Here is a 13,294-nt window from a genome sequence, read left to right on the forward strand (position 1 = left end):
AACAAAGAGAAATTTAGAGGGTATAAATGTCACTACGTATAAAGTTCTCTGGTCTAGTGGGCAATTCCGACTTTGTTTGGATAATGAGTTGATCTTAACTCGTCTTGTCTAATAATTATAACTTTTTTAAACTTTTAAACAAAATATAATAAATAATTTAATTTTTTATAATTTTTAATTTTAAATTATATTAAAAAATTATATTTTAATAATATTTTATTTAACTTTTAACTCTTTTTTTATCTCATCTCACGTGAGCCAAATCCAATGGCATTAGACTTTTAAGAGCAAGTAATTTTCCATCTCAATCGTAATAGATTTCTCATTTTGTCATGAAGCCCGACCCAAAGAAGAATGATTTTAGTTTGCACGTCTGTGGGGTGTATTTCTGGGGCACCGTCCAAGTTGGAAATGGTCATTTCCATTATAATTCAACTTGACAAAATCAATAAAAATTATTATTATTTTCATTTTTCTTTCAAATCCTTTTCGAAGAGAAGTCATGAGTACGAAAAGTCATTTTATTTAAAAAAATGCAAAAAGAAAACATTTAATTTAATCAAGTTGGATTATAAAATGGTATGCAAAATGTCAATTTCCTTATAATAACTCTATCCCTGCATCACTTTTTGGGCTTGTTGTACTTGTTCATAGTTCTTATTTTATTAAGGACAAGCTTGAAATTGAAATTGAGAATGAGATGAAATGATAATTTTATGAATAGTAATAAGATAGTTTATAAATAGTAATAGATAGTTTTGAGTTAAAAATACAACCAGAATACTAGCTTGTATGGAAAAAGTTTTCATTCCAAAATTCTCATGATCACATCTCCTTGAATATCACTCAAACATAAATAAATTCAAACTAATCAGTACAACTTTATCAAACTTTCAAACAAAAAAGAAAAAAGAATTCAACTTTTTCAAATGTCTAAATAAAATAATATTAAAAAATAATATTATAATAATATTATTTTATAAAATTTTTTATTCAACTTTTTCTCTCTCATTTTTCAAAATTCCATAAATTTTTCATTTGAATAGTGAAAATGTTTTATCTCATCTCATCTCATCATTTCAACTTTATTAAATTTTCACACAAAATATAATAAACAATTCACATTTTTCAAATTGCAAAAACAATAATAATATTCTAACAATATTTTATTTAACTTTCATCTCAACTCATTATTATGATTAAAATTGAAAGTTGAATAAAATATTGTTAGAATATATATTTTTAATATTATTATTGTTTTGAGATTTGAAAAAGTTAAATTATTTATTATATTTTGTGTGAAAATTTAGAAAAATTATAATGATGAGATGAAATTAGATGAAACAATTCTTGTATCCAAACCGGGTCATCAATCTCTCATCTTAATTGATAACCTTTGGAAATTTCGTTTAAAAAAAACCTTTGAAAATTTGATCTACTACCTGACTATACTTATCTTTTGTGTATATTAAGAGAAATGATATTTACAGTCTCTGAGTATGCAAGTTTTACACATTTAAACAAAAAATTAAATATAATATTTATATAAAAAATTGATTCTTTAATGGTAGATCCTACTATTTTTTAAAAAGAGTATGCAAAATTTACATATTATAAAATGAAAAATTCTACTCATCATCCTTACTCCACACACCATACATAATTTTTTATTTTTTCTCTTATCAAATATATGATATATGGATGATGAGTAAAAAAAATTAATTAGTTTAGAAAAATAAAACTAAAAAGGATTTAAAAATAATTAAAAATAAAAATAGTATGATATGTGGTGTATGAAAATAATGAATAGCAAAGGTTATTATAAAATTGTATCTAGTATTATTGGTATAATAAAATGGGGTCATTGGAAAGTTGGAGCAGAAGAAAATATTAGGGTCATATTCATATAAATTAATATCTAATAAAGACCGTCGGGCCGTTACAACTTGCAACCCGGGACCGTTTCCGGTCTTAGTAGGAGACCCACCACGTTGTCGTCGTATGTGAATTAATGATTCATTTCTGACCTTATTAACGAGGGATTTGAAGCTTTCCAAATTTATTCAAAAAAAATCTTTCAAAAAAACAAAAAAGCGCGTCTAGATTACGCTCCGATAGAGATGAATTTTAATTTCTTTGAAAAATGCTAACTTCTTCTTGTTCTTTTACCGTTTATATATTTTATTTTTTATTTAATAATTAAGAAACTTATTATTAATAATTTTTTTTATAAAATATATTTTAAAAAAAAAACAAACTTTGTACAAACGTGAAGCCCATGGATGAACACTGAGCAGTTGAGTATCACTATCCAATTTTTTTTCTTTTTTTATGTAAATATCTTTTATATTTAAAAAAATAAACACATTCTATAACTGTTAAGTATGCATAAATAATATCAATCTTTATATTAAATAAAATTAAGAGAAATGATATTTATAATCGTGAATTGTCTAAATATCGTACAATTCTTTACAAAAAGTGAATAATTACAAGACATATATGAATAAAAATTTATTTTTTAATAGTATAATTCATTTTTTTTAAAATGATTACGAGGTACTTATAAATTTCACAAATGTATATAATATTATTTTAAAATTAATTCACATATTATATTTATATATTTTTTATTAACAATTTAGAATCACATAAATATGGTTTATAGATTTCAGTGATTTCACAGCTTTCTATTCTTTTTTTAAAACAGATTTCACAGCTTTTCAACTTTCTATGATATCCATAATAGAGTCTGAATATTAAATACAACACAATCCATATATATATATATATATATATATATATATATTTTTATTAATGATCTGTATAAATATATCTTTCGTAAAACAGTAGATTCCACCGTGGAAAAATATTAAAAAGATCACTTTTTGTTAATAAGATCTATATTTTTATAAAAGATCTATTTTCATTTTAAAATTTGTATCTAATATTGCACTTTTTTTAATAGGATCTATAATTTTATAAAAGGTCTATGCGAGATTTTACACTTAAAATTTGTATATAATATTACACATTTTTTTAATAGGATCTACATTTTTATAAAATTTTTGTGCGACTTAAAACTTGTATATAATATTACTTGACTGTATTTATATCTATTTGAATTGTAAAATTATAGAAATTTGAATTTGCTATTCATCATCCTCACACTCCATACGTCGTAATTATTTTTATATTTTTATTTTTTATTTTTTGTTTTATTCTTTTTAAACCACTTGAGCTCTTCTACTCATCATCTATATATTATATATTTAATAAGAGAAAAAAAAATAATATATAGTATATGATGTAAGGATGAATGGATGATAATAAAATTTGTAGAAATCTTGACCGTGACATTTGTTGAAGCAACATAAATTATAAAACCTTCCCAAGTATGCTAATCTACGCGTTTGACGTCATATACTCAAAAGAAATGGAAAACCGTCCAAAGATGTTGAAACAAAGTATTAATAATCTTACGTACATTTTAAGAAACATTCAAGCGTTAAGAACAAGTAGAGCAAACTTCGAGGAAAAAATATTAGGAAATTTCCCTCTTCCTTTCGTATTGACTTTATGCATCTAGATGGAGACGCTCGATATTTTTCTACGATAATGTTTTAAAATTCTTTATTAATATAACTTTTGAATTGACATCTTACTTGTCTGAATTTGATTAAAAATAATATATTTTTAAAGAAAGACTCAACCTCGAATTAGATTAAAAATTTATCTAAATTCAGATCAATTCATCTTATCTTATCATTACAATTTTATTAAACCAATATCCTAATAGCCTTTGTTTGTTAATGCGACTACTTATTCTTGGTTCTAGCTTGCCATGAATGAAATTCTGCTTTTAATTATTGAGTGTTCGAAATTTATATATTTTAATATTATAAATATAATTTTTTTAAAAAAATAAAAATGATGCTTTGAAAAGGAACCTTAGGAAATAGAATATGCAATGAGCTTTTCACTATTTATAATTGTTGGAGTAAATTTATTGAATCTATTTCGATTCCACTCTAAATAGAAATTCGATCAAGAAGTTTAGAGAATATTTATCATTCGAGTTTTGCGTTATACTATCTATTGTTGTGGTGCTCGAAGAAGATTGGATCAAAGAAGAAAAATAATACATACATAATTATTTTTTACTTTCTACACAAATTTATTAATAAAATTGTTGTGTTTATACCATGTCTCAATGAAACCATCTTTTTATTATTTGCTTGGATTATTTTTGCACCTTTTCTTTTCACTTGATTCCACTTTTATATCGTCATTATCTGCAATTTTTCCTTTCATATAAAAAAAAAATATTTACAACTGTAAATTATGCAACCGCCTCGTAATCGTTTTGAAAAAAAGTAAATAAAACATAAGATTCACATGAAAAAAAAATTTAATTTTTTAATAGTGAATCCTATTTTTTTTCAAAACAATTACGCGGCAATTACACACTTTATAATTGTATGTAAAATTACTCATTAAAAAATAATTCAAAAATAGATATAGACCACGTCTATACGACAGACTAGAGTGAGATTATATCGCAATATACAGATATATTGAGACAATAAAATCAACCATTGTAATTGAGATCACAAATTTAAAATAAAAAGTGACAAAATTTAAAATAAGCATTATTACAAAAATATAAAAAATCATATATTATTACTATATCGTATAAAAAAGTTCAATTCTGCTATGCACAATCATCTTATGTAGACATTGTGCATGCCACGTCATCCGATTAATTAAAAAAAAGACGAATACAAATACAAAAAAGTGAAACCCATTTTGTTTCGTGCTTTGCTTTTGAGACGAAAATCCTTCTAAGTTGCGCGAGTCTCTTTTCATGTGGGTGCGGGCTCCTCGTGTGCGTGCAATTTGGGGTGGGGTAGTGGGTACTGTGTTGGATGGGTCAACCAAAGGCCGGTCTGGTGGGCTTGGTATCGGTCAGGTTCGTGGGCTTGGGTTCGGGTCAGCTTTGTGGGCCAGCAGTTTGGGTCAGCTTCGTGGGTCAGCCTTGTCCCTATACCGTCGCCACCAAAAGGTACCATCAAGACACGATGTTTGCTTCAATCTGCAATTTGTTTGTTTTAACATTTGCACACGTGTTAGATAAGACAAGTTTGGAAAACAAGTTAAACTGCAATAGTGAAGATTTCTAGTTTGTTGGCTGAAAATATCAATTTTCTGGTTTGTAGATATGTAGATCATCAAAACAGCAGCTCCCAAATGAGTTTTTTATTTTCCTATGCATACAAAACAAGTAATTGTATTAATTAATTACCTAACAATATTAAAAATATTGAAGATTGATGTTGGTAAAGATTGATCAGTGTGGTCCTTTTAAAAAAGTCATGCTTGCCCCTTTGAATATATTGCATGGGTTAGTTAGCATCAATCATCTGACATTGTAAATCTTATTTGAATTTTTATCAATTTTTGATCAAATTTTTTTCTTGGAATAAGTATGTACAATATTAGTCTTCACTCGTGGTTGATTGAATCAAATTTCCTGAAAACTTATCAAAGACTGACCTTGGATATTGAAGAACTTGAACATGGCATGGAAAAAGGAGAAGAACACCCATCTCAGCTTACACCATCTAGCTCAAATCCGTCAAACTTAGTATGTTATTTAATAATTTAAAAACTTAGTGCAACTCAATGTTTAACATCCTAATTATTATTTTTATTTTTATGTTAGGACATCTCTCAAACTGGTCTACTAAATTATCCAAATTATATGCATGGTTACTTTGGACCAATGCTTGCATGGTCACCAGCTTTTCTGCCATATCCAGATGGCAACAAAAATTCAAGCAACATTCAGGTGGTTTTTCAACTTCGTTCTTGTCTTTTAGTTATAACTTAATTATTTTTGAAGCAGTTTAAATGTTTTAATTTTATTTTTTTTTCAGCAAAACGTTGGTTACCCATTTCAATATGAGATGGAACCTCCAAGGCCAGTTATTGCTACAAGCTCTGCAACAAGTGCAAGAGTTAATGAAGAAAATAGACTCGATTGTTTAGAAACTGAACCTCCATGTTCTTCTGCTAGAGTTGATGAAGAAATTATATTTGATAGACTAGATGAAGGAGAAACTAACGATGACACTACCGGTACACCACAGGTAGTGCCATCATTGGATGGTGATGATATCATTGAGGAGCCAAAGTCGGGGATGAAATTCAATTCGTTTGAAGATTTGTTGAGCTATTATAAGCTATAAGCAATATGCTAAAAAATGTGGGTTTGGGGTGATGACACAAAGGAGTGAGAGGTCAGAAGATCAAAGTATCAGATATGTCACCATTGGTTGTGCACGGGAAAGGAAGGCCCGGAATAAGAGTTCCAATGTCGCCAACCCACATCCGACAGGAAAAACGGACTGTAAGGCAAGAATTAATGCCTTAAGGGTTGAGGGAAAAATGCGGATAACAACTGTCCATAATACACATAATCACGGCCTCAACCTAATGAAATCCCGCTTTTTTCTATGTAATAGAGAAGTGAGTGAGACCGTTAAAAGAGTCTTAGACACAAATGACTTAGCTAGCATTCGATTAAATAAGAGTTACGGTTCTCTTGTCGTTGGCGCGGGTGGCTTCGAGAACCTTCCATTTTTGGAAAAGGATTGTCGCAATTACATCGACAAAGCACGACATCTCCGACTTGGAGCAGATGGTGCTGGAGCACTTCGGGATTATTTTATGAGAATGCAGTACAAGAATAACGGATTTTTTGCATTGATGGATTTAGATGATGACGGTAGATTAAAGAATGTTTTTTGGGCAGATCCACATAGTCGGGCAGCCTACCAATATTTTGGTGATGTAGTAACATTCGACATCACATACTTGACGAATAGGTATGGGATGCCATTTGTACTATTTGTTGGTGTAAATCACAACGGGCAGTCGATTCTTTTGGGAGCTGTGTTGATTTCCAGTGAGGACACAGAGACATTTACATGGCTATTCCAAACGTGGTTGCAGTGTATGGACGGTATAGCTCTAAAGGCTATTATTATTGATCAAGACAGAGCAATGAAAAATGCAATTGCTACCGTCTTTCCAGAAACTCGACATAGATTATGCATGTAACATATACTGAAGAAAGTTCCTGAGAAGCTTGGGTCGTATGCTGCGTATAAAAGTGGGTTGAAAACTCAATTGATGAAATGTGTGTATGACACACAAACTATTGAAGAGTTTGAGAAATGTTGGGCCGGGTTTATTAACACATACGACTTACATGAGAATGTGTGGTTAAAAAGTTTATATGTGGAGCGTGAGTATTGGGTATCGGTATTCCTAAAAGAGCAATTTTTTGCTGGAATGAGTACAACCCAGGGCAGTGAGAGTATAAACGTTTTTTTTGACAGTTATGTTCATTCGAAGACAAACTTGAAGGAGTTTGTCGACCAGTTTGACAGTGCGCTGAGGAAGAAAATTGACAATGAAAATCATGCGGAATTCCAATCATTTAGCCAGGTCATTTCCTGCGTATCTAGATCTCCAATTGAAAAGAAATTCCAAGAGTTATACACTAACACTAAATTTAGGAAAGTTCAGCAGCAAGTAATTGGTGTGCAAGATTTGGATCCATCTCTACTTACATCGAATGGTGTAATGAAGAGTTATTTGGTAGAAGATGAATTTTGTATTGAGGAGTTCACAAAACTGGTGACATATTCAGTGGACTTTAATGAGAAAGACTGCAATGCTAAGTGTTCATGTGGGTTATTTCAGATGAGAGGGATACTGTGTAGGCATATTTTGGCCGTATTCAAGTCTAACGATATAAAATTATTGCCAGACCGGTACATTCTAGACTAATGGAGAAAGGACATCAACAGGAGATACACGTTCATTCGCAGTAGCTATGACGCATGGGATTAGAGGCCAAATGGTAATAGATATTCAATTCTTTTGAATATGTGTTATGGGATGATAACTTATGTGGCGGATTCTAATGAGCACTTCAAAGATGCAAAGAAGAAGATACAGGAGATGACTGAATGTTATAGCGAGCACACACGCAACTTATCTTTGACCCAAACAGGTTCGAAGGCGATGAATTTTAAAATAAGTTAATTTGGTTTAGTTCGTTATAACTACTTAATTTTGACATTTTAAAATCTTTGCCCATAACAGGTTCGAATGTTGGTTTGATGACAGAGAACAAAACTACAGTTGGTAGTTCACAACAAGTGAAGAATCCACTTGTTATAAGAGGGAAATGAAGACCCCCATCTCTGAGGTGAGCATCCAGGATGGAGACAGACATGCGAAAGGTTAAAGCCAAATAAAAGAAAGCACAAGTCAAAGGGAAACGCAAACAGGTGAATGTTTTAACATTGGGAGAATAAAAAAAATAATAAGTGTCAATGTGTATTAGATTTATAATGTTAATTCGCAAAGAAATAAAAATTTACTACTTACTTTATTATTAGCGAGAAGGAGATACACCAGAAGGAGATATACCAGTAGTGGGCACGTGCAGGAATTTATTTGGACCATCAGAAGTGGATATCACCAATCCTGGACAAGTGCAGGTATTAGAAATAGTCTCAGATTTTATAAACCAAACAATGATTTCGTCCCAATCATTATTGGTCAATATTTGTAATGTGATCAATATGTCTTGCCTTTAATATTACTAAGAATCTTCTTCTTTATAAACAATCTGTTATAGACAGCTCAGTATTTGACAGTAGTGAAATCCAAAATCGAGAAACAGTATTTGGCAGCTAAGAAAGTGTAACATTCCTAAACTTTGCATCTACTAATTTTAATATTTAGATGACATTAATATTATTAAACTTTGCATGTACTAATTGTAACATTTGCATATTAATCCTACCAGATTTTTTTGGATTGGATGGCGCACAACCCGACCTCCTTGGGTTCTGATGGATCACAACCGGTGCAAGAAGGTTGAAATTTAATTTTTGCAACCATGGAAGTGATTTGTTTTGTAATTATTTTTGTAAGAAGTTATTTGGTGGTTATATTTCTTTGTGGGAAGCAAGCTTGACAAGTGACCTATTTTGTTTATATTTTATATTCATAAAGCTTGAAAAGTGATAGTATGTAGGCATATTTTTAGAGGAAGAAAGATTTTGTAATTGGTTTATATTGACAAAACTTGGAAAGTGACAATATTTCCAATGGACTATTTTTTGAAAGATGTATGAATTACGGTTGTAATTATTTTTGGTAGTGGAAATGCATTGCCATTAGGCCAACAGGTTCATTTATGTGTGCATAGGTACTGAGAATGCATTGTCAATGTGTAAGAGGTTCATTTATGTGTTATGGGTACCGATAGTGCATTGCCATTAGGCCAACAGGTTCGCAATAGCTTTACGTGTGCATTACTACTGATACAGTGTTGACATTTAGGCAACACGTTCAACCAACTTTAAGTGTGCACGGATCCTGATAGTGCATTTGTTTTGTAAGCCAACATGTTCTATTGTCTGTGCGTGTAACTTGGTTCCCAGTAACTCATCAGAATCATCTATGCGTGTAAATGCAATTGACTTTTCCTTGGTTCCCAGTAGTAACATTAATATCAAACCAAACAAAAACAAGTATAAAACCTGTTCAGCCGATTGTAAAGTTTCTATTCAGTTCTCATGGAAGCCCAAAACAAGTATAAAAACCTGAAGGGTCGCACATCTATTCAGTTCACATAAAGTTCCCAATACTTGGTATATCTTTGCGTTTATACAATTAGACATAAATACAAATTCAGGCTAATTATACAAATCTAATAACTAATAACTAAGTAACTTACATCGCACATCTAATAACTAACTTACATCACACATAATTACAAATTCAGACTACTTATAAAAATATAAACCACTACCTTGTCAATAAATAACAGCAAACAACTAAAAAAAGACCAAAATACATCCGGGATAGCGTGCGTGAATGCCTTAGGACAGATTCTCTTTCAAGAAGCACCAATTCCATCTCTCTCTTCTTAATTTCATCTACTATCTTACGGAGCTCAATTACTTGGATTTCGACATCGAAGAGTCTCTTCTCCCGCTCTTCCTCCTTCCTTGACAGTTCATTTGCATATTCTTGTAGCTCTATATCAGTCCACTTAAAATATTTACAGTATGGTAATCCTTGATATTTGCATAAAAATTTAAAAAATGTTAGATGTATGTAATATTAACGAATCTATTAAACATGTTACATTATTTGGGTTGTAGTTACCTTTGTATTGTACTTTGGACGCCCTAAGAAGGGTCGTCTTGGATTTGCCTTAATATTTGAGTATCTCAATATAGCTTGAACCTTACAGAAGTACAAGAGAAGAGCCAAAGTATGTTTGCCAACGGATGAAGAAGACAATGATGATGACGACATTCTAATCTCAACCAGAATCACAATGGAAAGGCATACATATCAAAAGACACATATTAACAGAATTACAATTAATTTTTTTCAGAATAATAATAATAACTTGCAAAGATTAAGAAAGCCTAATCCAGACTAGAAATAAACATCCTTGGCAGCCAAGCATACAGATGGACGGGTTTGAGGATAGTCATACATATGTGAGCCAAACAAGGCTCTCAAAAGAGAAATTATTGGTAAGTATTTTTTTTTTTTTTTATCATTTGGAACCTCACCAAGGTAAGCCTCTTTGGACTGACTCCTGGGGAGCAATTCCCTGATACACGACCCCACCTACTTGAACCATATATAAGATAATCCAGGATATGAGTCCACAGCTGAATATGTGAGCATGTAAGAGAATATACAACAAGGATTGCTCATGGAAATGAGAATGTACACTTTCAATTTAGTTAAAATTTTGAATGAAGGTAACTAGGCCTAGGCGTTGGCCAATTGAATAAATATAAATTTTTTTACTCTTTTAGAACACAACAGAATGATTACCCATTGACATCATATATGTTGAAATTGCAAAAAATCTCAAGTAATGTATTACAAATTACATTGATTGTGCTTCTAAATCGGACAATAACAGTGTTGGTGATCAGTTCATAGTAATAACTGGAGTAGAGGTATGAAGAGCGAAAGGAGTGATATATTACAGATATTAAAATGAACTTACAATTGACTTTCCTGAAATAAGTCAACAGAGGGCAATAAAAAATGATCATTTTCTTATGAGATTACAAATATGAGGGAAACAAATAAGCAATCGAACATGTAATCATATCTCCATTCAATCAAAATGTATCATTCCAATTAAGTGCAACTGGATTAGGCTTCCCACAGCCGAAGATTTTTTTTTTTTTTTCAGAATAATAATAATAATAACTTACAATTACTTTTTGTTTTTTTGTTTAATTTTATAGGATCATGACACTTTACTTGATACTCATTATATAATGGGTATGAGACTTGAGGTAATTGGAGTTTTCTGTGTAAGAGTCTTCTTATTAGATTGGCAGGGGGACCAATTTGAAGTAATTAATGTACACATTAAGTTCATGAATTCATACAATTCCAAAGTTGCCATTTACAAATTATTTTATTTTTATTTTTATTTTGGGCATAGACTGTTGATTTATAATGGTGATGGGTCATCTCTATTGTGAGTTATTTGGTCATATAGTTTATGCCTCAGTCTAGTAATTCCTCTTTCTTTAAATTAACCATACTACTCCTTCATTACAAAAGATTAAATAAGAATCATAAACCCAAATTTTTTTTACTGTCAAATCCGACACATTCACTAGTCCAATCATGATCCAAGCATTCAAAAGGAATACAATGCACATATACTGGATGGCACAACCCATTCACTAGTCCAAACATGATCACCAGAAAAAACTCCAAACCAAAATAGTTCAAAAGTTAAACAAAAGCAAATAACAAAATAAGGAAAAAATGCATAATACAAAAAGAAATGTACTTGCCTTCCACTTGGACCGGACAGGGACGAGTGTCTTCCTTGTACCTTGATGAAGAAAAGGGGCTAGGGTTAGGGTTTCGGGATGAGTTAGGGTTAGGGTTAGTTCGGGATGAGGGAAAGGGACTAGTTAGAGTTCAGGTTAGATTTAGGATTAGGGTTTCGGGATGAAGGGAAATGGGCTGGGTTAGGGTTAGAGTTAAGTTTCGGGATGAGGGTTAGGGTTACGGTTTCAGGCAGGGGCGGAACTAGAATTTGTTGTCTGGGAGGGCGATCGGTAAAGTGTGCAGTATGTGTTAGCATAAATAATATGTACTTTTTGCACGTGATTATATAAAAGAATAATCATACGTCATAAAATTATACAATTTTTCTCGCTTTACTCGTATTTTTCTAAATTTTAAGAAAAATTTATAGATTAAGAATAAACCTAAAAAAGTATCTAATAATATAAAAGTCGTTAGATTTTTTATTGTATAATTGTATTACTATTAATAAGTGAACAAAAAAAGGCATGTGAATAACTAATAAATTATTCACAAAAGAAAATAAATTCTTCACATACTCTCTACCTCTCTAGAAACGTCTCATCAATCATCTAGCTAGATAAATTTGCTACCTCTCTCATGCAGGAATCTTCCAGATTTGTTTTAACTATTAGATAAACTCTCTTGAAACTTCTAGCTAGTTAACTAATTAATATGTGGTTAAAAACATCTTAAAAGTTGTAAAGGAAGATTATGTACAAGTGATATGCAATAAATTTAATGAAGTCGAGAATGATACAAATGAAAAAAAAAAAAAAAGAATCGTGTAACTATATATATAAGTTTAGAAAGACAAGAAAAACTTATATGATATCATTGATATAAAACTAAACAAACCGTACAATGGACACTAAAGGCAAATAAAGAGAGATAGAAATGTCAAATTAAAACTATTATGTTAATAGACTTAAAGATATTTGAGTGATATACTGTGTGTTTGAGTGTTGGGGGGCAATGTTAAATATTTTAAGAATATTTATACTTAAAATTATAATTATATAATATATATGACTAGTTTTTAAAATTTTTGGGGGGGCTACCTACAATATAGTTCTGCCCCTGGTTTCAGGTTAGGTCTACTGGGTCATCTTCGAGGGAGGTGAGAAGTCGGGATGAAGGGAAATGGAAGGAAGGGGCTTCGGGCTTCGCTGGAGAGAATGTAAACGGCTTTAGGGGCTTTGCATTTCGAAACACAGAGAGGAAGGAAGGAAGGAATGAAGGGGTTCGCGAGAAAGGGGGAGATGGGTTTTCGGTAGGGCTGGGCTCTGACTCCGACGGAGTCGGAGTGATCGTTTCCGACCTCCGACTCCGACAA

The 13,294-nt window shown here is 31.1% G+C and overlaps 2 protein-coding genes and 1 long non-coding RNA gene across 3 annotated transcripts; all 3 read left to right on the forward strand.

Annotated features, from left to right (window-relative positions):
• Positions 1-6,282: 6,282 nt before the first annotated feature.
• LOC121253388 (protein FAR-RED IMPAIRED RESPONSE 1-like) lies at positions 6,283-7,125 on the forward strand. Its single transcript, XM_041153407.1, has one exon. The coding sequence runs from the start codon at positions 6,283-6,285 to the stop codon at positions 7,123-7,125; it is 843 nt and encodes a 280-aa protein (XP_041009341.1).
• A 234-nt stretch (positions 7,126-7,359) lies between these two features.
• LOC121253389 (protein FAR1-RELATED SEQUENCE 5-like) lies at positions 7,360-7,860 on the forward strand. The gene has a single exon (XM_041153408.1). The coding sequence runs from the start codon at positions 7,360-7,362 to the stop codon at positions 7,858-7,860; it is 501 nt and encodes a 166-aa protein (XP_041009342.1).
• A 71-nt stretch (positions 7,861-7,931) lies between these two features.
• LOC121251469 lies at positions 7,932-8,662 on the forward strand. Its single transcript, XR_005938024.1, has 3 exons — positions 7,932-8,086; positions 8,179-8,366; positions 8,478-8,662. It is a non-coding gene; the product is annotated as an uncharacterized LOC121251469 (long non-coding RNA).
• The last annotated feature ends 4,632 nt before the right edge of the window (positions 8,663-13,294 follow it).

This window comes from Juglans microcarpa x Juglans regia, chromosome 2S, assembly GCF_004785595.1.
Source record: "Juglans microcarpa x Juglans regia isolate MS1-56 chromosome 2S, Jm3101_v1.0, whole genome shotgun sequence".
Classification (NCBI taxonomy): Eukaryota; Viridiplantae; Streptophyta; class Magnoliopsida; order Fagales; family Juglandaceae; genus Juglans; species Juglans microcarpa x Juglans regia.